The sequence below is a fragment of the Neoarius graeffei genome, chromosome 2 (assembly GCF_027579695.1).
Source record: "Neoarius graeffei isolate fNeoGra1 chromosome 2, fNeoGra1.pri, whole genome shotgun sequence".
Classification (NCBI taxonomy): domain Eukaryota; kingdom Metazoa; phylum Chordata; class Actinopteri; order Siluriformes; family Ariidae; genus Neoarius; species Neoarius graeffei.
In genome coordinates, this window is record NC_083570.1 from 55,101,900 (window position 1) to 55,128,664 (window position 26,765).

General features: G+C 39.7%; 1 protein-coding gene across 11 annotated transcripts in view; it reads left to right on the plus strand.

The window, feature by feature from the left end:
• Positions 1 to 22,883, plus strand: part of LOC132881689 (von Willebrand factor A domain-containing protein 5A-like) — a 50,227-nt gene extending 27,344 nt beyond the window's left edge. For 3 of the 11 annotated variants that reach the window (XM_060914442.1, XM_060914441.1, XM_060914440.1), the window contains exons 6-22: positions 2,312 to 2,426; positions 3,124 to 3,299; positions 3,442 to 3,530; positions 4,637 to 4,781; positions 7,232 to 7,311; positions 8,046 to 8,160; positions 8,478 to 8,627; positions 8,897 to 9,006; positions 9,308 to 9,525; positions 9,681 to 9,704; positions 10,475 to 10,507; positions 11,732 to 11,764; positions 12,360 to 12,452; positions 16,570 to 16,641; positions 16,733 to 16,872; positions 20,490 to 20,613; positions 20,847 to 22,883. In XM_060914442.1, the coding sequence (XP_060770425.1) occupies positions 2,312 to 2,426; positions 3,124 to 3,299; positions 3,442 to 3,530; positions 4,637 to 4,781; positions 7,232 to 7,311; positions 8,046 to 8,160; positions 8,478 to 8,627; positions 8,897 to 9,006; positions 9,308 to 9,525; positions 9,681 to 9,704; positions 10,475 to 10,507; positions 11,732 to 11,764; positions 12,360 to 12,452; positions 16,570 to 16,641; positions 16,733 to 16,872; positions 20,490 to 20,613; positions 20,847 to 20,932 (1,803 nt within the window). In that variant the 3' untranslated portion in view covers positions 20,933 to 22,883. The remainder of the gene's footprint in view (positions 1 to 2,311; positions 2,427 to 3,123; positions 3,300 to 3,441; positions 3,531 to 4,636; positions 4,782 to 7,231; positions 7,312 to 8,045; positions 8,161 to 8,477; positions 8,628 to 8,896; positions 9,007 to 9,307; positions 9,526 to 9,680; positions 9,705 to 10,474; positions 10,508 to 11,731; positions 11,765 to 12,359; positions 12,453 to 16,569; positions 16,642 to 16,732; positions 16,873 to 20,489; positions 20,614 to 20,846) is intronic. The other 8 variants (XM_060914446.1, XM_060914444.1, XM_060914443.1 and 5 more) reach the window with 8 other exon arrangements.
• Positions 22,884 to 26,765: the final 3,882 nt, after the last annotated feature.

The following is a 26,765-nucleotide window of genomic DNA, read 5'->3' on the forward strand; positions in this document are numbered from 1 at the left end:
TCTTCCCTACCTTACTTCCAGACTTCAGTTCTCACACTGCACCATGTTCCCCAGCAGCCCCTGCACTTTGTCACATGTGCTTGATTTTGCACACCTGCTTTGAGTTCATGCAGTAATTAGGTCCTTGTTTAAAGCCTTTAGTTTTGTACTTTTTTTTCTAGTTACTGTTGTGCTAATTCCATGTTGTGTTTCCTGTGGTTCATGGTCTGGCTCATGGTTCTCATTTGATTACCTTTGCTAAAGTTATGGTTCGTTTAATAAAAGTAGTCAGCACTTGCATCCACCGCCATTTCCTGACAGATAGCTTGACCAGTCATATAGATGTAATGGAACTTACCCTGTGCGTGCTGGCTCAGAACAGGCAACTCAATGCAAACCTCTGGACCAGATGAAAGCCTCCCTGAGCCAACTCATGGCATCGCTCCCCCCAAAAAAATTTTCTATGACTGGTGCATCAATCGAGCAGTCGGCACTCATGCCTGAGCCAGAGACTGACGGGCCTGTCAACAGTGTCTTACTCCTGCCATATGTCAGCATGGTGACCACCGATGCCATGTTCCTGCCAGAGGTCAATGAGATGACCTCCAAGGGCATGCTAATGCTGAACGTCAACAAGGCAACCTCCAATGCCATGCTCCTGCTGGTGGTCAACAAGGCAACCTCTAATGTCATGCCACTGCCAGAGTCCATGTTTATACCCATGCCTTTGTCTGCACCACTATCTTGGGCTGTGCACAAACCAGAGACCAAAAGGGTGGTCTCCCATGTCCTGCTCATGCCCATTTCTGAGACTGATGGGGCAGTCTCCAATGCCATGCCCAGGCCTGTGCCAGGAAGAGAAGGGTCAGTCTCTAGTGTCATGCCCATGTCTGAGAACTTGTCCAAGCCCATTCCCTTTCCCATGTATGAGCCCATGCCTAAGTCTTCACCCATTCCCTTGCCCAAAGGGTGACCGAAGGGGTGGTCACTTTGTGTCTCCCCTCCCCCAAGTCCCGTGGCAGTCCCCATCATCAGGCCCTTAGCCTGGCCCAGTGGTCTGGGGCCCATTCTTGCCAAACTTGGGAGTGTCAGGAGCCATCCTTTAGAGCAGGGGGGCTCTGTCACGCCCATGCCGAAAAGCACCAGGTAGGGTTTCCGAGCTACCTATGGCATATAGACGTGGCAGCTATGGACTTCATTTCCTAGGATTCACCATGAACCCTTGCATGCTGAATGAAAACATTTGTTCTGAATTCTGGACAGTCATAGCTTACTGCACTTAAGGACCCTGCACACAAGCAGAGTTTGCGAGGTATTGTTTGTGCACACATGCCTATCTATGCTGAGCCTTGGCTTCTCTGTTAATGCTATTCTGGTTTTGTAAACTTGCCTTGGTTCCTAGGTGTTTTGTCTGTTTGCTTGTTTGTTTTTGTGTGTGTGTGTGTGGGGGGGGGTTTGCCTCATTTCTATTGTTTGTCGATTGTCTGACTATTGCCTGATTGTGACCACTATTCTGGATTATGTTTTAGTTTGTCTGCATTAAGTTCCATTAAAATCGCTTTAACCTGCATCTGCATCATCTCTGCCTTCCTGAGTATGACAGCAGCTTGTAATCTATGTCATTTTATCAGCAAGCTTTCTTCAAAACAACAGCAGCAACAGCAAAAGCAACAACAAAAAATATTTTTATCTGCCCATTTTCTGGAACTGTATTCATATTCATTTAAGATGCATCTATTCAATATGGGTAATATATCTGTATTCATGTCAAGAGTTTGCAAGTTGTCTTGGGACAATTTATTGTGGTTACTATGAATTTTCACCTGCATGTTATTGTACAATTATACAGACAGCAATATTTAAGGTCTTTGTGATGGCTCTGTAGCTTTTTCCACTTAAGTATTGTTTAATAATTTTGTCCCTGAGAACACTAGGAATCCCCTTTACTTTTACCATGATGCTATTTGCTGCTTGAAATCTAACCAAAGAATGGCAACATCTTTTATAATGATGCAAAGTGCAATTTGCATGAGTATATTTATTTTTGCAGCACTTATATCTTGAACATGTAAATGTGAAGATATATCCACTAGAATTAAATGAAATAACAAACAAAAATGTCCAAATATTTATTTCAGGACTCCTCTACTTGTCGTTGTTACGGTAACATTTAAATTTAGCAGTAAATACAGCCACACATTTGCATATAATGTTTAATAGGATTCTGTGTAAGCAGAGATTTTTTTTTTTTAAATAAGAATGAGTATTGGTGCTTTTAAGTATGTATACTCTGTGTGTGTGTGTGTGTGTGTGTGTGTGTGTGTGTGTTTAGATAAGCCTTTGTGCAGGTCATAAGTTTGACCAGGATGTCGAGCTGTATCTATATTATCAGAATCCCCATCAGCTAACTGCTTTAGTGGAATCTGGAGCTCCCACGGCACAGCCAGGTACAATTTCATCAATCCCTTTTCTAAAATTTGGTGAAAGAAAAAAACAACTGAAAGGAACACTATTTATGGATTTCATAGAATTTTGCGCAGCTTTCAACTATTAAAACAAGAACAAAAGCTAAGCTAATTTTGGTTAGTCATATAGCTGGGTTTCCATTGACCTGTTTAATGCGCAATTTGAAATTGGAAATGTGAATTTAGAAAAAAACTCTCAAATGTTGCAAGAAAATGTTATGCTTCCATGATGTGGTGTTTCAGATGATTTAATAAAGAAATATTTTGCAAAATGTACCCCGCCTCTCGCCCATAGTGAGCTGGGATAGGCTCCAGCTTGCCTGTGACCCTGTAGGACAGAATAAGCGGCGATGGATGGATGGATGGATGGATGGATGGATGGAATGGAAACACATTTTTCGCATTTAAGTCACACCACATGACATGAAAAGCAAATGGAAATGTTACATTTCTGAAAATAGAGCACATAAGAGCTATTGCGAGAGGGGAAACCCCAGCTTTAATTCCATAACATCATTCAGTGGAAACAGTGACCATTCAGAATTGTTTTATTGACTTAAAAAAACCCCCAAACAAACAAAAAAACTTGCTTCTATTTTGCGCAGCACTGCAATGGAAACCTGGGTTTAGTTCCTTCTTTCCTTGCTTTCCTTTCATTTCTGTTTATTTCTCCTCTTAGGGACTCTCATGGGAGACCCTGTGGTCTTGGTCAGTTTCTATCCAGAGTTTCCTGAGTCAGTGATGTCCTCTATGTCGTCTTGTGGTGAGTTTGTGTTTCTTATGGACAGATCTGGCAGTATGAGCTGCGACATCCATAACGGACCACGTGCACAAGGACGCATGGAGTGTGCCAGGGTAAGACTCAATACTTTACTGTAGCAAGTTTTCTTTGTTCATCATAACAACTTTTGCCATGTAAAAATTATAATATTTTTCAAAGTAATTTAGGTTAAATAAAAAAAAAAAACATTGACTATGTGAATAATGATGTGTTTAGGACACTCTGCTCCTGCTGCTGAAGAGTCTCCCCATGGGCTGTTACTTCAACATCTATGGCTTTGGCTCTCACTATGAGTCCTTCTTCCCGTGAGTAACCCTCACATGAGCCAGTGAATCTGTAGTATTTCTGTCACTCAATTCATTAATCAGACACAAGTATGGATGAAATGAGATGAAACGATACTGGCCTGGTGGTGGCAACAGTAGCACTGCTGATTCACAGGTCCAGATTTTGAGCACAGGTTTCTGTTTGTGTGGCTTTTCTGTGCATGTTCTCATAGTGTCAGCTTGAGTTTCCTTTGAGTTGTCTGGTTTACTCCCATCTCCCAAAAACATGCCAGTTAGTATATTGGCTAAGATAAACTGACCCTAGATGTGAATGTGTGCATGTTGATCTCTGAAGGACTGCCATCCAGGGTGTATCCCTGCCTCATGCCGGGTGTTCCTGGGATTAACTCATGACCCTGACCAGGATAAAGTGATTACTGAAAATGAATGCATGAGAGTGATACAGAGCTGATTACACTGCAAAAGAAATGATATCTTTGTGAAAATATCTTGAAAATAGTTTAAACTATCTAGCATTTCCTATTAGAATAAAACAAAACACCAATTCTGAGATTATTAAACCCAGTTCTAGATTGCAACCAATTTATTCTAAGATGTCTTATTGTGGCAGCGGGGGCGTGGTCAAGTGTCGGTCTGCAAATGGAGGGTGGAGTCAGGGAAGGTGGGTGGCCATGGCAAAGGTGTTGGATACAAATTGTGCCAGAGTTACCAGAACACCAAGTCAAATCATTCATGGAATGCCGTGCGTTTGGAGGATCACTGGTATCTGCTGGATGCCTGCTGGGGAGCTGGGAGTGTCCAGGTTGGGGAGAGCTCCCTTCCTCTGCTATCCCTCTCCTCTTGTAGGGCACGGTCACTGGGGAAGACACACAAACACAGCTTAATTCCCATCAGGTGCAGTGATCCTGCCACTTACCTTCCCTGACTCCACCCTCCATTCACAGACCGACGCTTGACCACGCCTTCGCTGCCACACTTATCAAGTAAAAATATCTGTCCATGCAGCAAGATAATTTCACTAGTATTAAGTAATTTTCTCCTCAAATTCAGTTTTAAATTTTTTGCAGTGTAGATGTGATGAGTCACAGCTTTGCTGTGTTTGCTGTGTGTTTCACTGTCTTTAGGAAAAGTGTCCAGTACAGTCAGGACACTATGGAGCAAGCTGTGAAGAAAGTAAAGGAGATGCAAGCAGACATGGGGGGCACAGAGATTCTGCGACCTCTGGAACACATTTACAAACAGCCGTGCATCCCCAACCACCCAAGACAGGTAATATTCTTCACCCAAAGCTGGAACTTCTGGACTTTTTTAAACTGATGTAACAATAAAACCATGAAACTTGTATCAAAGAGCTTATTTGCTGACACGACTAACACTACCTTTTACATTTTAACACTACTCAATAGATGGTTTCTTTTATATTGTATTTATATTTAAGCTGTCTTGTTATTGTCTATCATTTCATTAAAAAAAAAACACTCAGGAGCAAAATGTCCATCAGCTATTTCCTTTGAAAATGATTGTTTTAAAGGGTCTTTCGAAACAAATCTTTTTCACTTTAGTTTGAAAAGACCCAGTAAATGGCTGCCATAGGGACATTACCTTTGATGTCCCTTGCATAAGGTTTAGCACTGACTGCAGAATCTATAGACCCTTTTCAGTCACATGACCTTCGTAAACGCGACCACCATTTTGGACATGTAGTGGACTTCGGCTCGAATCAGTTTGAATGTGAGGAAGGCGAAAAACAAAAGAAAAAGGAGCAAGATGCAGAAAACACCTTCACTATCCAGCGACGTAGGGCATTTACAGGGCGAGCAGAGGGAGAGGTATTTGCAAAAATTGAGGTTAGCAGGCTTAGAGAACGATGTTTACCTGCTTCCACCAGGATTGTTCACTGACGTACGCTCCGGCTTGCTCCCCCTCAAATTAAGCAGCGCGCTCCGGAACCTCGGACGTTGGCTCCGGCAGCTATTTACACTGGATCCGGTGTAAATAGCTGCCGGATCATAATTACAGTAAACTAGTAAATACAGTAAAGGAAAAACTTGAGACTGAAAGGTTTTAACAGTCATCCAAATGACTGAACGTAAACATTGCTACAGTAACATATGTTGTTGACATTAGCTAGTCAACAATAGCTACTACAGAAGAACAAAGAGGTTACAATAGGTTATTTTAACCTATTTGGTTACACACTCGCCACCACAGAATGTTAACAGCAATGTAATGCCTTTTCTGGCTAATTTTATTCGTCTTACCTCCAACAAAGTGGTCACTACACAAGCGTTGGTATGCCGAGGGCTGACAATCTTTCCTGTTAATGGCCGCTATCCATCTTCTCCGTCGGGATCCGATAAAATGATAAACCTTGCCTTGTTTGTTGATGGTTACTACATCCAGGTGCACAACAATATAGTGGCATGATGGAAGTCTTGCTGAAAGTAAAAACTTTCTTTGCTGCCGTTCCTCAATGTTGGCTGTGGTAAACTAGTGGTAGTACATGTCCAAAATGGCGGCCACGTTTGTCGTGACGTCACGTGAAAAGGGTCCATAGTAAATGCCAGAGGTCTGACTTTATGACTGAGACAGTGGCTTGTCTAGGACATAAGCCGCTTGACTAGACATTGTCGTACCACTGGAAAATGTACTTTCCTGCATTAATGTTGCCATCACAGAAGTGTAAGTTACCTTTTCCAAGGTCACTGACACAACCCCATACCATGACAGACCCTGGCTTTTGGATTCGTTGCTGGTAACAGTCTAGATGGTCCTTTTCGTCTTTGGTCCAGAGGATACAGAATCCATTTCTTACAGAAAAGACTTGGAATTGTCTGACCAAAATACATGTTTTCACTGTGTGATGGTCCATCCCAGATGCCTCCAAGCCCAGAGAAGTTGATGGTGCTTATGGACGCGGTTAATATAAGGCTTCCTTTTTGCACAGTAACGTTTTCACTCACATTTGTGGATGTAACTCTGTGCTTGACAAAGGTTTGCCAAAGTAATCCCAAGTCCATGTGGTTATATCAACTATAGATGAATGACAGTTCTTGATGCAGTGCCGTCTGAAGGATCGGAGATCACGGGTGTTCAGCTTAGGCTCGAGACCTTGCTCTTTATGCACTGAAATTCTTCCAGATTCCTTGAATCATTTAATGATATTATGCACTGTAGAAGGTGAAATATCCAAATCCCTTCTTCTCTTTCTTTAAGGAATATTGTTTTTAAACATTTCAAAAATTTTCTCATGCATTTGTTGACAAACTGGAGATCCTTGACCAATCTTTGCTCCTTAAAGACTAGGTCTTTCCTGGATAAGGCTTTGGAACCAAATGATGATTAAAATCATCTGTTGACATCACCAGTTTCGAATCACATCATTATTTAATTGTTTTACCTCATTACTTGCCCTAAATTGCTCCCGTCCCAACTTTTGAATGTGTTGCAGGCCTGAAACACAGGAATGGATGTATATTAACAAATGAAACAAACTTGACCAGACAAAATATGAAATATCTTGGGTTCGTATTGTCTGCAATGAAATACAAGTCAAAGTAAATTTAGAAATCACTGCTTTCTTTTTTTTTATTTACATTTTCCCATCACAACATTTTCTTTTTTGGGGTTGTAAAAGAAGCAGTTGCAAAATACTTTTTGTAATCTTTACTAATATTACTTTGCCTGAATGTTTTCCAATTTCTTCTCTCTCCTTTCAGTTGTTCATATTCACAGATGGTGAAGTAGGAAACACCAAAGATGTTCTTCACTCTGTGAGAAGCAATGCTGATTTCCACAGGCATGTGATCTTTCAAGTTTAAACATTCATGTGTGCAAATTGCTGTATTTTCTGAGTAAAAACCGAGTAAGTAAATGGATAAATATTGAAAGCGCTTAAATAATGCCAAATGCATACAGCTAAGTGTGAGGTATGAATAATTTATTGAAATGGGAGAGTTAATATTATATTTTCAGAATTTTACAAAGGAGCAAACTAGTTTAAATAACAGCAAATAAGTAAAGCAAGTCTGATACGCACATCAAAAAAGAAAATGTGTTGTACCACACCACTGCTGCATGTGAGAGTAGAGAAGTCATCTGTATTTCTTCTAGAATAACAATTTACAGGAACTTGTCCGGAAATCATTATTCTAAATAAATAAATAGAAATAAGTTGTTAAATTACAAAGTAAACAGTAAACTGTTGCCTGGACATGGTCAGTCTTTCTGTAAGCAGAAAGTTCATTTAACATTTAAATAAATTTTCATAGCACTATGTAACAGTGAGATGTTAAACTGTAACTTGAGGTTTCTTTTGTGTTGCTTTTTTATTATTAAATTTAAGAGAGAGAAAGAACAGGCTTCACATCTTGGCTACATCACACCACCACATGATTGCTTATTTTCCTATAATAGCATGCCTCAATCTGTTTACTTCTTACTTAGTGAGTCTCACAATAAGTATTCTTCTGATAATTTTCAATATCTAGAAGGGTTATAAGGGATTTATAATCCACTCCTTTGTTTAAACAGATGCTTCTCATTTGGGATTGGTGAAGGTGCAAGTTCTGCACTCATCACAGGACTGGCTGAGAATTGCTCTGGCCACGCCCAGTTCATCACAGGAACTGACCGCATGCAGGCCAAAGTAAGATGGGGTTCTTCTCAAACAGCAAAGAAACAGCAACCTAGAAATAACAGTAACTTGTACTACAATTTACTATTGTAAAATAATGAGTTATGCCTCACTGTAGTCATCATGTTAGTTTAAATTATTTGACATTATATAATTTATGGTCATTTACAGTATGTTTAGCAGACAATGATGCTCATCCTTTATCTTTCCCGTTCCCACTGGCAAACAGAAGGTTTTTTATTTTATTTTATTTTTTTTTTGGGGGGGGGGGATTTCTACACTTAGACACTTGTTACTGAACATTGTTTGTCTTTAATTCCCAATGCTAGGTAATGCAGTCTCTCCGTTATGCTTTACAACCAGCAGTGATTGATATCACTGAGGATTGGACTGGTGTGTCTTTCACCCGTCTGAGCCCCCCGATTAATTCACTTTTCCATGGTCAGAGAGCACTGATTTATGCCCAGTTGAAAAGAGAGGTGAGAGCTTTATCACACTGTTTTACAGGAAAACTCTCATTTGTTTCAGATTCTGAATCTGAATGGACTGTTTGAAAACTGTTTTATATACCTTTTTTATTTCTATCTTTTTTAATCCATGAGTGTGCAATTATTTATCTCATAATGAAAAAAGTACAACATGATTAAGAGAAAATTTGACTCAAGCAATTTTTTTTTTAATTGCAAGTCTCTTACAAGCAAATGACTGGGTCTGCTCATAATTACACAACCTGTATCTCTGTCCCTAGGAATGTCAAAACCCAGATGCTAAGGGGAAAATATCAGTGCGATACCATCTTGGAGATCAAGAGGTTGCAAACACTGTCCATTTCTCCCTGAAGCCTTCTGAGAATAGCGGGTAACTGCTACAAGTAGTACAAGGAAATAATGTCCTCTTTTTAAACATCTGTGATTATGATGAGTGTGGGTGTGTATTTGTATGACTGTGGCTTTAATAAATAAACCCTGGCTGTGCGGCTTTAGCTGTCATAACCGCCACTGTCAGATATCAGCTTGCTTCTGGTACCCAATATTAAACAACATAACAGAACAGCAGTCAGAGTAGTTTATTTAACTGTTACTCATTTAGCTTTGTGTGTGTGTGTGTGTGTGTGTGTGTGTGTGTGTGTGTGTGTGTGTGTGTGTGTGCGCGCATCCAGACTAGCCATCCACAGGCTGGGTGCTCGCTCTCTGATCCGCTCTCTGGAAAGGGACGAGCAGGATGATGGAGCTGATAAAGAGGCTCTGAAGGCCAGGGTGGTGGATCTGAGTCAGCAGTCTGGAGTGAGCAGCTCACACACAGCCTTCATAGCTATCAATAAAGGCAGCGGACAAGCTGTGAAAGGACCGATGGTGAAGAGGAGAATTCCTATCGCCAGTCAGTATCTTTTCACTGAGTCCTTTTACTCAACCCTTCATCCAATAATATGACAATTATTATGATTAGCATTCATGGCTTTATTGCTTTTATGCAAAAACACACCATACATGGCTCATTAAGAATCGAACCTGTTTTTGTTTGTATATGTCCAGAGATGGGGAGGAGCAAGATTGCAGGTGGATTTAATTTATTACCCTATAAGTAACTGAACACAGGAGTTTGTAAATACTTATTGATCATGAGACTAATTGTATTGCATTTCCTTTATAAAATATGTTGAAAATTTGAGGGTACAGTTTGAAAATAATAATATAACATGGTTCATTAAATTGCCCTGCGATGACCTGGCGACTTGTCCAGGGTGTACCCCGCCTTTCACCCGTAGTCAGCTGGGATAGGCTCCAGCTTGCCTGCGACCCTGTAGAACAGGATAAAGCGGCTAGAGATAATGAGATGAGATTTCTAAACAAAAAACTTTTTCCAATAAGATTATTAGTTATTGAGCTTTTCTGCATGTAAACATTATAAGCACATGAATCATCAAACATCCTGTTTTTGTTTGCCTCTGTACAGAAATGGCTGGACAAATGCCCATTCATGGAAGCAATATGTGAATGTTAGATTGAATACTTGTTGTTAATCATCAGTCATTATGTCTGTCCTTTCATCTATAAAATGTGCCTAATGTCAGGACTTTTAAATGGGTCTCCAGTATTTTTATTCAGACTTTCAATACCAACACAATAACTTATGATATAAAATGGTGCTTTTTCAGACATGTCTGGAGTCAGGATTTTTTTCCATTGAGTTCTTTTCCTCAACCTGTCATCAAATAATATGAAAATTATTATGATTGGCATTTGTGGTTTTAGTGCTTTTATGCATAAACACATCATACAGGACACATCAAGAATCTAACCTCCTGTTTTTGTTTGTATATGTCCAGTGTTGTCATGTGCATCTGCATCAATACCTACCTGTAAGTAACTGAACACAGGAGTTTGTAAATACTTATTGATCATGAGACTAATTGTATTGCATTTCCTTTATAAAATATGTTGAAAATTTGAGGGTACAGTTTGAAAATAATAATATAACATGGTTCATTAAATTGCCCTGCGATGACCTGGCGACTTGTCCAGGGTGTACCCCGCCTCTCGCCCATAGTCAGCTGGGATAGGCTCCAGCTTGCCTGCGACCCTGTACTGTAGAACAGGATAAGCGGCTACATACTGTATAATAGATGGATGTATGGAAGGGTTCATTAAATTAATTGCTGTAATAGAGGTTATTGTCAGTTTTAATATTTGATTCTAATTACTGATTTGCTATTACCTTCTGTTTATAACTGCAAATGCTATTAAACAGTTATACTTATCACTGCTGAATATGCACAGATGTAACCATGTAGCTACTGTCTGTGTCTCAATGTAGAATGAAAGCTATGATATGACTATATACCATTTCATTCCTGTCATTGTTTAGTTATTAAAAATAGGCAAAAATGTAAAATAAATTAAAAACGTAAGAAAAACCAGCTATTAGTTGGTTTGCAGTATAAAACAGTGCTGTACTTATCAGATGCAGGGCTCACTGAGAAATTAACCTCCTTGTTTGTTTCTCTTTGGGGGTAATAGATGCGCCCATGCCACTGACATGTTGGTTTCATTCCTAAATTTTTGCAAATTGCAAAATTCAGTTTTTGAAATACTTGAACATATTTCTAAACAAAAAACTTTTTCCAATAAGATTATTAGTTATTGAGCTTTTCTGCATGTAAACATTATAAGCACGTGAATCATCAAACATCCTGTTTTTGTTTGCCTCTGTACAGAAATGGCTGGACAAATGCCCATTCATGGAAGCAATATGTGAATGTTAGATTGAATACTTGTTGTTAAACATCAGTCATTATGTCTGTCCTTTCATCTATAAAATGTGCCTAATGTCAGGACTTTTAAACGGGTCTCCAGTATTTTTATTCAGACTTTCAATACCAACACAATAATGATATAAAATGGTGCTTTTTCAGACATGTCTGGAGTCAGGATTTTTTTCCATTGAGTTCTTTTCCTCAACCTGTCATCAAATAATATGAAAATTATTATGATTGGCATTTGTGGTTTTAGTGCTTTTATGCATAAACACATCATACAGGACACATCAAGAATCTAACCTCCTGTTTTTGTTTGTATATGTCCAGTGAGGGCATCTGCATCTGCATCAAGACCTACCTGTAAGTAACTGAACACAGGAGTTTGTAAATACTTATTGATCATGAGACTAATTGTATTGTCTTTCGGAGACTTTGGATTACCAAAGCAATAATTTGATTAATACATGGTGCTTTATTGCATTGAGAGGCCAGTAATTGTTTACTTAAATGACAAAGGCTTATTTAAACTACTTTTGTAGACAAAATGGTCAGAGCATTCCAACTATATTAATTTAAGAAAAAATACTATATATTTGTGTAAAATGTGTTTACAATATAAATGTAAGCATATTTCTGCAAAGATTTACATTAAGTTTTCTTTAGCTGAACTCAACACATTAATTAACCATAAACTTCAGCTTTACAACACAACCACCATGAACAAAATAACTTGTGGATTGATTGTTTAAAATAAAAAAACAACACCTGCATTAACTCTTCTTTATCCCACCAGTGAGAAAAATTAAGCTCACTATGACCAATATGGAGTAGCTACATATCTGAATAAAGAAACAAAGAAGTCTCTTATGGGATATAATCCTGTGAATAAACATATATTATCAGTTCATTGAAAAGGAAAGCATATAACTTTAAAATATTTTTTTTTTCCCTGCAGCCGCTTATCCTGTTCTAGGGAGTTGCATTCAAGGCAGCCTATCCCAGCTGTTCATGGGCAAGAGGCAGTTGGACACCCTGGACAAGTCGCCAGGTTATCGCAGGGCTGACACATAGGCCAAGTTTACATTAGACCGTATCTGTCTCGTTTTCTTCGCGGATGCACTGTCCATTTACATTAAAACGCCGGGAAACGGGAATCCGCCAGGGTCCACGTGTTCAATCCAGATCATGTCTGGTCCGGTGCTGTGTAAACATTGAGAATACGCGGATACGCTGTGCTGAGCTCTAGCTGGCGTCGTCATTGGACAACGTCACTGTGACATCCACCTTCCTGATTCGCTGGCGTTGGTCATGTGACGCGACTGCTGAAAAACGGCGCGGACTTCCGCCTTGTATCACCTTTCATTAAAGAGTATAAAAGTATGAAAATACTGCAAATACTGATGCAAATACTGCCCATTGTGTAGTTATGATTGTCTTTAGGCTTGCCATCCTTCCACTTGCAAGTGGTAAGTGACTTGCGCACAGCGGCTCAGTCCCGAATCACTGCTCGTGCACTTCACTCGCGCGCTCTGTGAGCTGCGCAGGGCCGGAGTGCGCACCCTCCAGAGGGCACTCGCTGTTCAGGGCGGAGTGATTTGGAGCGCAGCCGCTGAGGAGGAAGCGATGAGCCACACTGACACATTTCTCAACTTGCGTGCCGAATTAGTCATGTGATTAGCGTATCCGTGTATTGGCGTTGCTGTGTGCACGCGAATCGTGTATTGGCGTTGCTGTGTGCACGCTAGTCGTTTTTAAAAACGTTAATCTGATGATCCGCTTATACGGTCTAATGTAAACCCCACCATAGAGACAAACAACCATCCACACTCACATTCACACCTATGGTCAATTTAGAGCCACCAATTAGCCTAACCTGCATGTCTTTGGACTGTGGGGGAAACCGGAGCACCCGGAGGAAACCCACGCAAACACGGGGAGAACATGCAAACTCCACACAGAAAGGCCCTCATTGGCTGCTGGGCTCAAACCCAGGACCTTCTTGCTGTGAGGCGACAGCGCTAACCACTACACCACCGTGCCGCCCCTGATATATGACATAATTTAAAAGGAAAACATATAACTGATACCATATGGACTTAGAGACAGGAACGAGAGAAGTAATAGACTAGAGGAATTCGTTATTGAAAATGATCTAGTGGTAAGAAACACTCTTTTCCAACAACCAAAGAGAAGACTTTATACGTGGACCTCACCAAATGGCAAAATACGCAATCAAATTGATTTTATTCTCGTACAGGAGAACACTGCAAAAAAACTGAACTGAATTTGAGGAGAAAATTCCTTAATACTAGTGACATTATCTTGCTACATGGACATAATTTTATTTGACAAGTCATCTTGGAATAAGTTGGTTACAATTTAGAGCTAGTTTTAATAATCTCAGAGTTAGTGTTTTGTATTCTTCTAATAGGAAATGCGAGATCGTTTCAACTATACTCAAGATATTCTAACTTAAGATATAATTTTTTGCAGTGTAGAAGAAAACAAGACCTCAACTCTGAGAATATTAAAACTAGTTCTAGTTTGTAACCAACTAATTCCAAGATGTCTTGTCAAGTAAAATTATTTGTCCATGCAGCAAGATAATTTTACTAGTATTAAGGAATTTCCTTCTCAGATTCAGCTTTCAGTTTTTTTGCAGTGAAATGGAGCACATCAGTAATGAATGTGAAAACCTTGCCAGGTGCTGATTGTAACAGCGATCATGAAATGTTATCAATTACACTGAAATTGAAAGTTGCAAAACTCATGAGAGAAATAGGTCCAGTATGTTATGATTTTAGCAAAATAACAGAGGAATACACAGTTGAGGTGAGCAACAAATTCAGCATCCTGCTACAAGATATCAGTCAACCACAACTGAATGAGAGAGCAGAGAGGGCCAAAAAGGTTTCACTAGAAGTTGCACAGAAATATATCCCTAAGAAACGAAGAAAAATAAAACCATGGATAGCTAATGCAACATTGGACAAAATGGAAGAAAGACAAAAGTTAAAGGGGCAAAAGGATGAAAGTAACAAAGGCCGATATGCTCAACTCTGCAAAGAAATCAAAAGATCTTGCAAAGAAGACAAGAAAAGATGTATCATAGAGAGATGTAATCAGATTGAAGAACATCAGCTCAAAAATGATACAAAAGCAATATTCCAAGAAATAAACGTCATATATGTTTTATAGACTATTCTAAGGCCTTTGACTGTGTATTACACAACAAACTATGGGAGACGATGAACGTGATGGGTTTCAATATACAGGAAATAAAGTTAATAAGTGCACTGTATAAAGATCAACAAGCAGCAGTGCGTTCAAGTTGTGGCAATACAGAATGGTTCCCAGTTCAAAGAGGAGTAAGACAAGGTTGCATACTATCACCTTACTTATTCGATTTGTATATGGAAGCGATCATGAGAGAACTGGATGATGACAGTATAAATGGACAGTTTGAAAGCTAAATATCCAAGGACACAAAATTAGAGATCTTCATTATGCAGATGACACAGTATTACTATCCCAAACAAGAAATGGACTCATTAATTTAATCACCTCAACAAAACAACATTGTGAGAATAAAAATCTAAAATTAAAAGTTAAGCAGATAAAAGTCCTGATAATTGTAAAGGAAACTGCACCAATACAAATCAATGGTGAAACTTGTGAAAACGTTAACAAATATGAATATCTCGGAAGTACAGTAATACATAACAGTGACAGAATGACAAAGGTGAGAAAAAAGCTAGCAACTGCGATGAACAAATTAGTTCAAATGAAAAATCTCTGGGTTGGTCAGGACAGTCAAACAAAGCTTAAGATAGTAAGAACATGCATATTTCCAATGGCAATATATGGTTGTGAAACATGGACAATGACAAAAACGGTCATAAAAGCTGTGAATGCTTTTGAAATGAAATGCTACCATAATATATTGAGAGTTCCATGGACTGAACACAGAACAAATCGATCAATATGAGAAGAATTAAACATTAAAGAACAGTGGTTTGTTAATTTTATAACTAAGCAAAAGCTGAAATACTTTGGACACTTGAAGAGACATGATGGACTTTGGAAAATGATTGTGGAAGGAAAAATGAATGGAAAAAGGCGTAGGGGAAGACCAAGGAGACAATGGGAGCGAGATATGTAGGAAGATTTGAACAGAACAATAGTGGAAGCAGGCAGATTGATTCTGGGAGGCTGTCAGGGATGTTACGTCCTCATGGATGGATGGATGGATGGATGAATGGATGGATAGATAGAGTGCACAGCCTGTTTTTCTCTGGTTTTGTTAGTGAAGTTGAAGAGAAGAAAGAGATTATTATAAGTGTGAATGTTTAACCAATTCAGTAGATGAGCTGTTGTATTCTCACTACAGTAAAGAATTTGGTAAAATTACATAAGGAATAAAATACAACAGGGTGAGCTGTTAAAGAAAAATGAACAATGATGAGATGGTGTGATGTGGCCCAATGCAAACTGTAGGGCCATCACCATAAAGTGTATTGGTGTCCGATAACAGCGTGTCTCAATGTGGTTTATTCCTCATATATGACAGGAATTTGACAACAGTTATAATTCTTCATTTATTGTTATGCAAAAAAGGGTTTTTTTAAATACCATTTAGAGTGCTGACAAACAAGTCTTATCAATCGTCCACCATACAAGCCACTGTGAAAGAGTTGTTACTGTAGAAACGTTAATGTATTCAAAAGTACATTAATTAAAATGATAGGCCTTTATTACAGCAACAACTACTGTCAGAACTGCTCTTACAGAAAATTAATCAACACTTTCTGAACAGTCAGATTAAGAATTGAACAGCTCTGTGGTTTAATTTGATATAAACAATACTGTAGGGTTTTTTGTTGTTTGTTTTTATTTTGTTTTATTGACATTTTCCTCGCCGTAGTATATACCAGTAACTCTGTTCTCAATGTTAATTTCATACAAAGTACATATACAGGGCATACTGGAAAATTGTGATACTCTCACTTATTTTGTGGTTATTGTATTGCTACAGTTATTTCAGTCATGATAATGAGAATGTCATGATGGTGTCTTTTGTGAAAGCAAATGTGCTTTATTCTGTAAAAGTTCAACTCTGTTCTCAAATATTGTGGGAAAGCTAAAAAAAATTTTTATTGCTTTAGATGAAAGTTTTGACATGAACCGAGATAATGCTGTAAAGATCAGCAGTAGAGCAAAACCCCACTTATATACTGGTATGTATGCATGTGTTTTAATGAACCTTTTTTAATTACTAGTTATGAGTACGAGCTATGTGTTTACATGTCTATACTGATGTCTCTGTAGAAATCACAGAGACTCCAAAGGACCCATTGTTGCAGCTTGTCTCCCTCCAGAAGGCTTCTGGTTGTTGGGAAATGGAGTCTACATTGGCCCAGGTGTTTGGGAAGACAGAAAAAGAGCTGATCAAGCAGATTCCTGCGCAGGTTAATACACGCTAAATATGTCTATGTAACCTCATGTGTGACTCCAATGGAAATTTACCCTTCAAGCCTAAATTATTATGATTTTTTACTTCATAATACTTAATAATTACATACAAATCTGGGTCTTAGAATTCCCAAAAACGTCAATTTTCGGATATGAAATGGTGCCTTACATAACAAATTGTAACAATGTGCTTAAGGAGGCAAAATAAGGATCCATATGCATGAGGTTTATCGACAGGAAAATCAGTCAAAATAGTTTGGGTCATGACCAAAAAACACTCCAGAGATAGACAAATCCAATACAATGTCCAAAATGTGGTCAAAGCACAAAGAAAAAACAAGACAAGGCAATACACAAGATGCAAATAGCCAAAATAAACCTGGCTCAGTACTCTCACAAATGACCGATAAATGGACAGGTTCATGTGGTTTTTAAATACTCAAAAAAAAAAAAGAAATAAGCAGTGTACCTGAAGAAGCAGTTCAAAATTCAGGGAAGGCCAACCTCTGGTGGTCTGGAGAGGAAGTGTCCAGACTGGGTGTTCCATAAATACTCTTCCGTATACATATGGAATATGTAGGCATATACATGTGACAAGATAAATAATGCTTCTAAGAAATATACATATAATGATAATCCACAGCCTGCCAAATAGCTTTGACAAGGCCCCAAAGCCACAGCTGCTGTAGCTATATGCTTGCAGGGCTGTAGTCAAGTCCACCTTAGTCGAGTCCAAGTCAAGTCCGAGTCCAAAGAGGTTCAAGTCCGAGTCCAAAGAGGTTCGAGTCTGAGTCAAGTCCGAGTACAAAGAGGTTCGAGTCCGAGTCAAGTCCGAGTCCAGGACAGCAAATACAAGTCATATACTTGGAGCATCAAGATAATAACTTTGGGTTATTACTAACACAGTGTCACAGTACTTATGGTTTGTGTATATATACAAACAGTAGCTTGTACAATATAGCTTCACTCATACAGTAAGTGTGAAAAATTATTACCAGTATTATACTGTAAGTGTGTACCTGTGGTTAGAGTATGCCTTGCCTGAAAAAAAAAAACTGTACATGCCGTGAGTGTAATGAAATAAGTAATTTTTATTTGAGCATTAACTGTAACAAACCCCCCCCCCCCCCCCCATAGAATCATTTGTCAACATTAATCAACAGTCTCTCTCTCTCTCTCTCTCTCTCTCTCTCTCTCTCTCACACACACACACACACACCTCAAGAGGGTGGAGCACGTAGTTAATATTGTAACTTAATTCTCATTTAGCATCTAACGTTTTACCTGATGAAAAAAATACTAACGTAAGGAATTGTAGCATCGTATCCGTATCTTCCATTGGCCAGTGTTCGCTACTGTTAGCACAAGATAAAGCTAAGCACTTTCTAACTGTCACTTACCTTGCTGGGTGGTTCCTCTGCAGGTGTCTGTTAAAATTGGACGTCGTCCCAAGCGTGTCTGAAATTGTTTTTTTGCAGAATCTGCAGTCTGCCCAGTGTTTCTTTTTCTGATCTGTTGTTGAAAACTCATGGTGATTTGTGTAGGCGAATTTAATTACCCCCGAATTAGCCGACATCTTCGCTGTATAGGCTATGTGTGAGAGAAAACAATGAAGGTTGCGCGGGAAGATAATAAAACACATATTTAGAATCTTAAAGTAACAAGTTCAAGTGTGAGACTCTACCATTGGTTGGCGGATTCCTTGGTGGACTTGACGAGTCCTGCAGCTATATTTAGCGAGACCACTAGGGGAGTCCAAGACAAGTCCAAGTCCAATTACAAGCGAGTCCGAGTCAAGTCCAAGTCCATCAAAAAAAGTCTCGAGACAGACTCGAGTCCGAGTCCGGACTCGAGTACTACAGCCCTGTATGCTTGTATTCTGCATTAATTACTTAAAGTAAAAACATATAGCAAGTATGAGTGATTAAGATAATCATTACATATTGATGATTTTATCCATCATGATTACTGTGATGCTTGAAAGTTTGTGAACCCTTTAGAATTTTCTATATTTCTGTATAAATATGATCTAAAACATCATCAGATTTTCACACAAGTCCTAAAAGTAGATAAAGAACCCAGTTGAACAAATGAAACAAAAATATTATACTTGGTCACTTATTTATTGAGGAAAATGATCCAATATTACATATCTGTGAGTGGCAAAAGTATGCGACTCTCTAGGATTAGCAGTTAATTTGAAGATGAAATTAGAATCAAGTGTTTTCAACCAATGGGATGACAATCAGGTGTGAGTGGGCACCCTGTTTTATTTAAAGAACAGGTATCTATAAAAGTCTGATCTTCACAACACATGTTTGTGGAAGTGTATCATGGCATGAACAAAGGAGATTTCTGAGGACCTCAGAAAATTGTTGTTGATGCTTATCAGGCTGGAAAAAGTTACAAAACCATCTCTCAAGAGTTTGGACTCCACCAGTCCACAGTCAGACAGACTATGTACAAATGAAGGAAATTCAAGACCATTGTTACCCTCCTCAGGAGTAGTCGACCAACAAAGATCATTCCAAGAGCAAGGTGTGTAATAGTCGGCAAGGTCACAAAGGACCCCAGGGTAACTTCTAAGCAACTGAAGGCCTCTCTCACATTGGCTAATGTTAATGTTCATGAGTCCACCATCAGGAGAACACTGAACAACAATGGTGTGCATGGCAGGGTTGCAAGGAGAAAGCCACCGCTCTCCAAAAAGAACACTGCTGCTTGTCTGCAGTTTGCTAAAGATCACGTGGACAAGCCAGAAGGCTATTGGAAAAATGTTTTGTGGACGGATGAGACCAAAATAGAACTTTTTGGTTTAAATGAGAAACATTATATTTGGAGAAGGGAAAACACTGTATTCCAGCATAAGAACCTTATCCCATCTGTGAAACATGGTGGTGGTAGTATCATGGTTTGGGCTTGTTTTACTGCATCTGGGCCAGGACGGCTTGCTATCATTGATGGAAGAATGAATTCTGAATTATACCAGCGAATTCTAAAGGAAAAATGTCAGGACATCTCTCCATGAACTGAATCTCAAGAGAAGGTGGGTCATGCAGCAAGACAACGACCCTGAGCACACAAGTCATTCTACCAAAGAATGGTTAAAGAAGAATGAAGTTAATGTTTTGGAATGGCCAAGTCAAACTTCTGACCTTAATCCAATCAAAATGTTGTGGAAGGACCTGAAGTGAGCAGTTCATGTGAGGAAACCCACCAACATCCCAAAGCTGAAGCTGTTCTGTACGGAAGAATGGGCTAAAATCCCTCCAAGCTGGTGTGCAGGACTGATCAGCACTTACCAGAAACGTTTAGTTGCAGTTATTGCTGCACAAGGGGGTCACACCAGATACTGAAAGCAAAGTTTCACATACTTTTGCCACTCACAGATATGTAATATTGGATCATTTTCCTCAATAAATAAATGACCAAGTATAATATTTTTGTCTCATTTGCTTAACTGGGTTCTCTTTATCTACTTTTAGGACTTGTGTGAAAATTTGATGATGTTTTATGTCATATTTACGCAGAAATATAGAAAATTCTAAAGGGTTCACAAACTTTCAAGCACCACTGTATGTAGTATAAGTGTCCTATTTGGTTTTGTGTGCAGGTGAAGCCAGATGTCTGGGCTACACTTCTGGCTCTGATTTGGTTACATGGCTTTAAGATCGATGCACAAGTTGAGTGGCAGTTTTTGGCCATGAAAGCAGTGGCATGGATCCGCACTCAGAAAGGTAAAGTCTACATTTCAGCCATCAGTCAGTGAACTGTTGAATTAAGTATATTAAACAAAACACCTTACTTTTTCCTGTTCCACATTTTGATTAAGCAGTTTTCTAATGAAAAATTATACCTAACCAGCACAACATTACCAGATTTAACACGAACATTTTACAGTGTCTTACTGTCATGATTTTTTTATTTGTTTGTGTGTGTGTGCGTGTGTGTGTGTGTGTGTGTGTTAAAGTTTCAGTGGTCAACAAGTCAGAGTGTGTACGGGTAGGAAACGCTCTGCTGGGCTGTCAGGTTAAAGAAGACACTCTTGGGTTCTGAAAACTTTACCCTCTTACAGCATCCCCACAAAAGCCTTGGCATCATTTCTCTTTTCTACAAGTTACTTTCATTAGCATGCTTTTATGTACAAGATAACGTTGTCAGTTAAATTAATAGTATGACCATAAAACTCTGTAAACTTAAATTAAGAATTCAACAAGTTCAGTGAGTCACAGGTTTAATTCAGTCATTGCTTGCTAAGAATTAATGTTCAGGTGTATAAAGGGTATTTTGAGGTTGTTGTTGTTGCTGTTGTTGTTTTAGTGGCTATATTAATAAACTGGTCAATATGTTCCAACCACTAAAATCACAGGTTTTAATCACCTACCAATCCCCATGCATCAGTCCATGAATTGTTTACTAACTGTGTTGTAAGAGATGCAATCTGTCAGAGAATCCAGCAGAAGACTGATTGATCATTTTATCGAGCATTTTCACACCATCAGAATAAAGGATTTCTCTTTTCCAATGGGGAGATGCTTCAGCATAGACAACATTAATGATAACTCTGTTTGTGTTGCTAGTTGTTGTTATAGGAGCCATAAAGTGAGGAAATGTAGGACTTTTTGTCTGAAATGTCTTGTTTCCCTAGACACATTGTATTTTGTTTGGCTTTTACGATTTAACAATTATTTGCCGAAGGCAAAGTGAATATCAGCGAATAAAAACCGAGACGAAGTCGAGGTTATTATTCACTGATATTCACTAAGCCTGAGGCGGATAATTGTTTTAGTATAAATACATTGATGATTATTTTAAAAATAAATATATTGTATTTTTAAAAAATCACTTATTTCAAATTTCAAAAGCAGCATGCAAATGTAATGCGCACAGGCTTGTGTCACTTATGCGTGCCACATAAAATGCTTTGTTTTGAAATTGATGAAATAAATCACAATTCCACTTTATCTTTGAATTGTTTTAAACCAAACTTCGTAGCATCTTCTGTAATTTTAGGAACAGCATTTTCTTTCATAATTTGTAATTCTTCCTCACTTACAGTGACAAAGCAACTGGCCACCATTTTGTTGAATCACTCGAGCTGATTGTCGAAGTCTAAGGCTACGTTTACACTAGACCGTATCTGTCTCGTTTTCTTCGCGGATGCACTGTCCGTTTACATTAACCCCCCTGAAAAAGCGGGGAAACGGGAATCCGCCAGCGTCCACGTATTCAATCTAGATCGTATCAGCTCCGGTGCTGTGTAAACATTGAGAATACGCAGATACGCTGTGCTGAGCTCTAGCTGGCGTCTCATTGGACAACGTCTGTGACATCCACCTTCCTGATTCGCTGGCGTTGGTCATGTGACGCGACTGCTGAAAAACGGCGCAGACTTCCGCCTTGTATCACCTTTCATTAAAGAGTATAAAAGTATGAAAATACTGCAAATACTGATGCAAATACTGCCCATTGTGTAGTTATGATGGTCTTTAGGCTTGCCATCCTTCCACTTGCAAGTAATAAGTGATCTGCGCTGGGATCTCACACACAGCGGCTCAGTCCCGAATCGTGGCTTGTTCACTTCACTCGCGCGCTCTGTGAGCTGCGCAGGGCCGGAGTGCGCACCCTCCAGAGGGCACTCGCTGTTCAGGGCGGAGTGATTTGGAGCGCAGGATGCCTGCGGAGCCGAGCGTATCCGCGTATTGGTGTTGCTGTGTGCACGGCTAACGGTTTTAGTGTCAACGCGAATCGTTTTAAGAACGTTAATCTGATGATCCGCTGATTCGACGTAATGTAAACGTAGCCTAAATCTCTCGACCAATCAGCGCACGTGATATCCTATAATCACCTCCGTATTTAGACATAAATACTTTTATTATATCTGTCAGCTAAATTATTTTTGCTTTATTTTAATCTCACACATGAAAGTGTTAATTGAGACCTCATTTATAACTTGCTGATGCATCCTTTTAGTTGGTAATCAAGCTAATAAAACTCATCTATGCAATTGGGTTTGTAATTGTCATTTATTCACTTCAAAGCCAAGGTCTGTTTGTACCTGATATTTCTCTCCTCCCACTTTGTCTTGAAGTAGCGCCTAACTGGTGGATTTAGGAGAAACTACTAAAATGGTTGTGGTAACCCTAATATTCATTCATTCATTCATTCATTCATTATCTCTAGCCGCTTTATCCTTCTACAGGGTCGCAGGCAAGCTGGAGCCTATCCCAGCTGACTTTGGGTGAAAGGCGGGGTACACCCTGGACAAGTCGCCAGGTCATCACAGGGCTGACACATAGACACAGACAACCATTCACACTCACATTCACACCTACGGTCAATTTAGAACCACCAGTTAACCTAACCTGCATGTCTTTGGACTGTGGGGGAAACCGGAGCACCCGGAGGAAACCCACGCGGACATGGGGAGAACATGCAAACTCCACACAGAAAGGCCCTCGCCGGCCACAGGGCTCGAACCCGGACCTTCTTGCTGTGAGGCGACAGCGCTAACCACTACACCACTGTGCCGCCCCCCAACTTAACTGTATTTTGTAAATATAAACAAAGTTAGAATTTGATGCCTGCAACACACTCACAAAAAAAGTTGGGACAGAGGCAAAATATGACTAAAAAGTTTATAGGATATTCTCAAGTAACACCATTTGAAGATTCCACAATAAGTAAGGTAATTGGTAACATGATTGGGTATAAAAGGAGCATGCGCCAAAGGCTCAGTCTTCGCAAGCAAGGATGGGTTGTGGCTCACCCCTTTGTGCCAAAATTCGTGAGAGAATTGTAGTGAATTTGAAAAGAACATTTATCAATGTAAGATTTTAAGTCTTTCAAAATCTACAGTACATAATATTGTGAAAAGATTCAGGGAATTCAGAGACATCTCAGTGCATAAAGATTAAGGTCAGAATCCACTATTGAATTTGAATGTGCATGACCTTTGAGCCCTCAGGTGGCACTGCCTGAGAAACCATTATGCTAATGTGACAAACATAGCCACATGGGCTTGGGAATACTTCAGAAAACCATTGTCACTTAACACAGTTTGATGCTGCATCCAGAAATGCAACCTGAAACTGTATTACAAGGCTCAGTTTTAACATGCCTTTGTCAAGTAAACAATTACAGGCCTCTCAATTTGACAAAGCACCATGTATTTATCATAAATTATTGCCTTGGTAATCCAACATCTTCCAAATACAATCCAATTAGTCTCGTGATCAGTAAGTATTTACAAACTCCTGTGTTCAGTTACTTAAGGTAAATCCTTTTGATGCATGTGCCCTCCCCTCACCTTCAGCATCTCTGGATATATACAAACAAATACAGGAGGTTAGATTCTTGATGTGGCCTGTGTGATATGTTTATGCATAAAAGCACTAAAACCATGAATACTAATCATAATTTTAATATTTGATGACAGATTGAGGAAAGAAACTCAGTGAAAAGAATCCTGCCTCCAGAACATTCTGAAATCATTCTCATGGCTGTAGCAAAAAGATCATTTAAAGGAATACATTCAAAGTGCAATTACAAATATGAATGAATGAACCCTTTATTATCACTGTTGCCAGTGAAATTGACCATCAACCTGTCCTTACAGAGGGGGAACAGGACAGGAAGACAGGGATAAAAGAAAAGGAAACACAATAACATGAGGAGAGATGAGGAAAAAAGAACCACCCCCCCCCCCCCCCCCCCCCCCCACACACACACACACACACACTATGCTCCTGTCAGGAGTACAGTCTGGGAACATTTAAAAACCTCTGCACATAAGCACACAATAACACAAGTACACTTTAAAACACGGGACTTAAGGGGGAAAGGAGGGGGCAATCAGGGGTGGGGGGTAAGGGGGGTGGGGGTAGGGAGGGAGGGGAGGAGGTAACCCAGCGCAAGCAGCCATCTGCTCCTGCAGCCATGAAGGCGCTGGTCACGCACCCGCTTGTCACACTGGGGGTGAAAATGGTGACCGCGGAAAGTTGAAGAAGGAATGCGAGGAATACGAGAGCGTCTCCCAGCAGTGACCTTCAGGGGGAAATGTTGTCTCAGCAACGGCCTTAACCGAGGCCGGTGCTGTCTCAGGGAGCCGAATGTCGATAAGATATAAATTGTTTGGTCTTTCCAGACGCAGTCTTTGCATGTCCACACCGCTTGTCCATATCTGTCCATTTCGTCCATTCTGTTCAAATTGGTTTCCGAAAAACTTATTCCTTGCAAAGCCGAAAGCTTCTCCAAGATAACAACCATATTGTGGTTCAAGTTCTGAATATCCACAGTCTGAGTGCCGACAGCTTTGCCCACCGCTTCAATCATATCGGGCAGCTTTGTGGGGCTTTGAACAGCTGTCACCGTTGTCTGATTTCCTCAATATACCAGGGCAATGCCTAATCCAATCAGCAAAAGTCCTGTAATCATGGTTCCGAATAGGTAGATATCTTCAATGTCCTCCACAGAAAGAATCACCAGGCGCATGACTCGCCACCGCTCCCACGCGTCCATCGCATAACCAGCCGCAAACGTTCTGGCAGGACAGGCGGGTTCCCCCGAACCCAGGCTTCTCGTCGAGAAAACTGTGTCAATTTCGTTAGGAGACCAGTTTATCAATTCCATGCTTTTTTTAGTTTAGAAAGTAATGCGGGGAGAGTCTCTTCAAAAAGTACAGCAGACGAGACAAGACAAAGAAGCACAAGCAGGGAAAAAAAGGAGGGAGAGGGAGAGCAGAGAGAATGCGACTGCCTTCCGTGGAAGCACGGAGAGAGAGAAAAAATAATAATAACACCAGAAGTGTTAACAGGAGTTAATCATGAGTGGGAGAGATGACTCCATATGTGTTTACAAAGAAATGGCAATCATTTAGAGGATGTTTTGTTAATAAAAAGTTACATTTTGTTTAAAAAAGTGTTGATTTCCTTTATGTATGTAAACTTTTGGAACACCCTAGTTACTATTGCTACAGATAGTGAGCTAACTGACAGCTATGAGGAGTAACAATAGCTATGTTTGTTGTTTACATTCATTATGATAATGTTAGGTGTTCTCTTACTGTACATGTGAATGAGACATGACTGATCTTGCTGGTGTCTCCAAAATCACCTGTTATTTGGAAAATAAATAAATAAATAAATTAGGAAAATGACATAGTACTTTAATGAGCAGATTTTATGTTGTTTTCATTAGACAAGCACTTGAAATGTTTTATTGTGGGCATAAATAATATTCTGATACATTTGAATGTAATACATTATAGATGTAATAAATTATATGAAGTTACTCACTATTTGCAGTTCTCAGGGTGCCAGCACTTACAGCAGGTGCAAGGAAGAGTGGGTGTGTTGCAAACTGTAATCTAAATCCAAATCGCAAGGCAGAAGATGTGGTCAGGGACAGGTGAGGGTCGGTCGATTTGCTAACAGAATGTCAGAGGGCAGGTGAGTAATCGTAGTCAGGAAGAAACATAAGCAAAGATCAAAGCACTAGTAGTCAGGCAGAATAATAAGAAGGCTCGGTATGATCAGGCATGGGGACACAGAACAATACTTTGCACAGAGGTGAGTGTTTGCAGAGCTTAAGTAGAGCAGTAATTTGTCACATGATGCCAAAGAGGTGTGCTTCTTGAATTCAGGAGAGGTGGGGCACTGTGACGCTTGGGAGATGTGGTCCAAACATGGCTGCTCTGAACACTGATTTTCTGCATTGTTACTGACAGAAACACACACACACACCCCGCACCCACTCTGGGAGCTGACTCCTTTCTGGAACATCCTCTTCCCCTGGGTGCTGGCTTATCTGGGTGTGTGGCATGGAATTACTGCATGACGAGTGGATGTAATATGTCCTTGCCATTTACCCAGCTGCGCTCCTCCGGGCC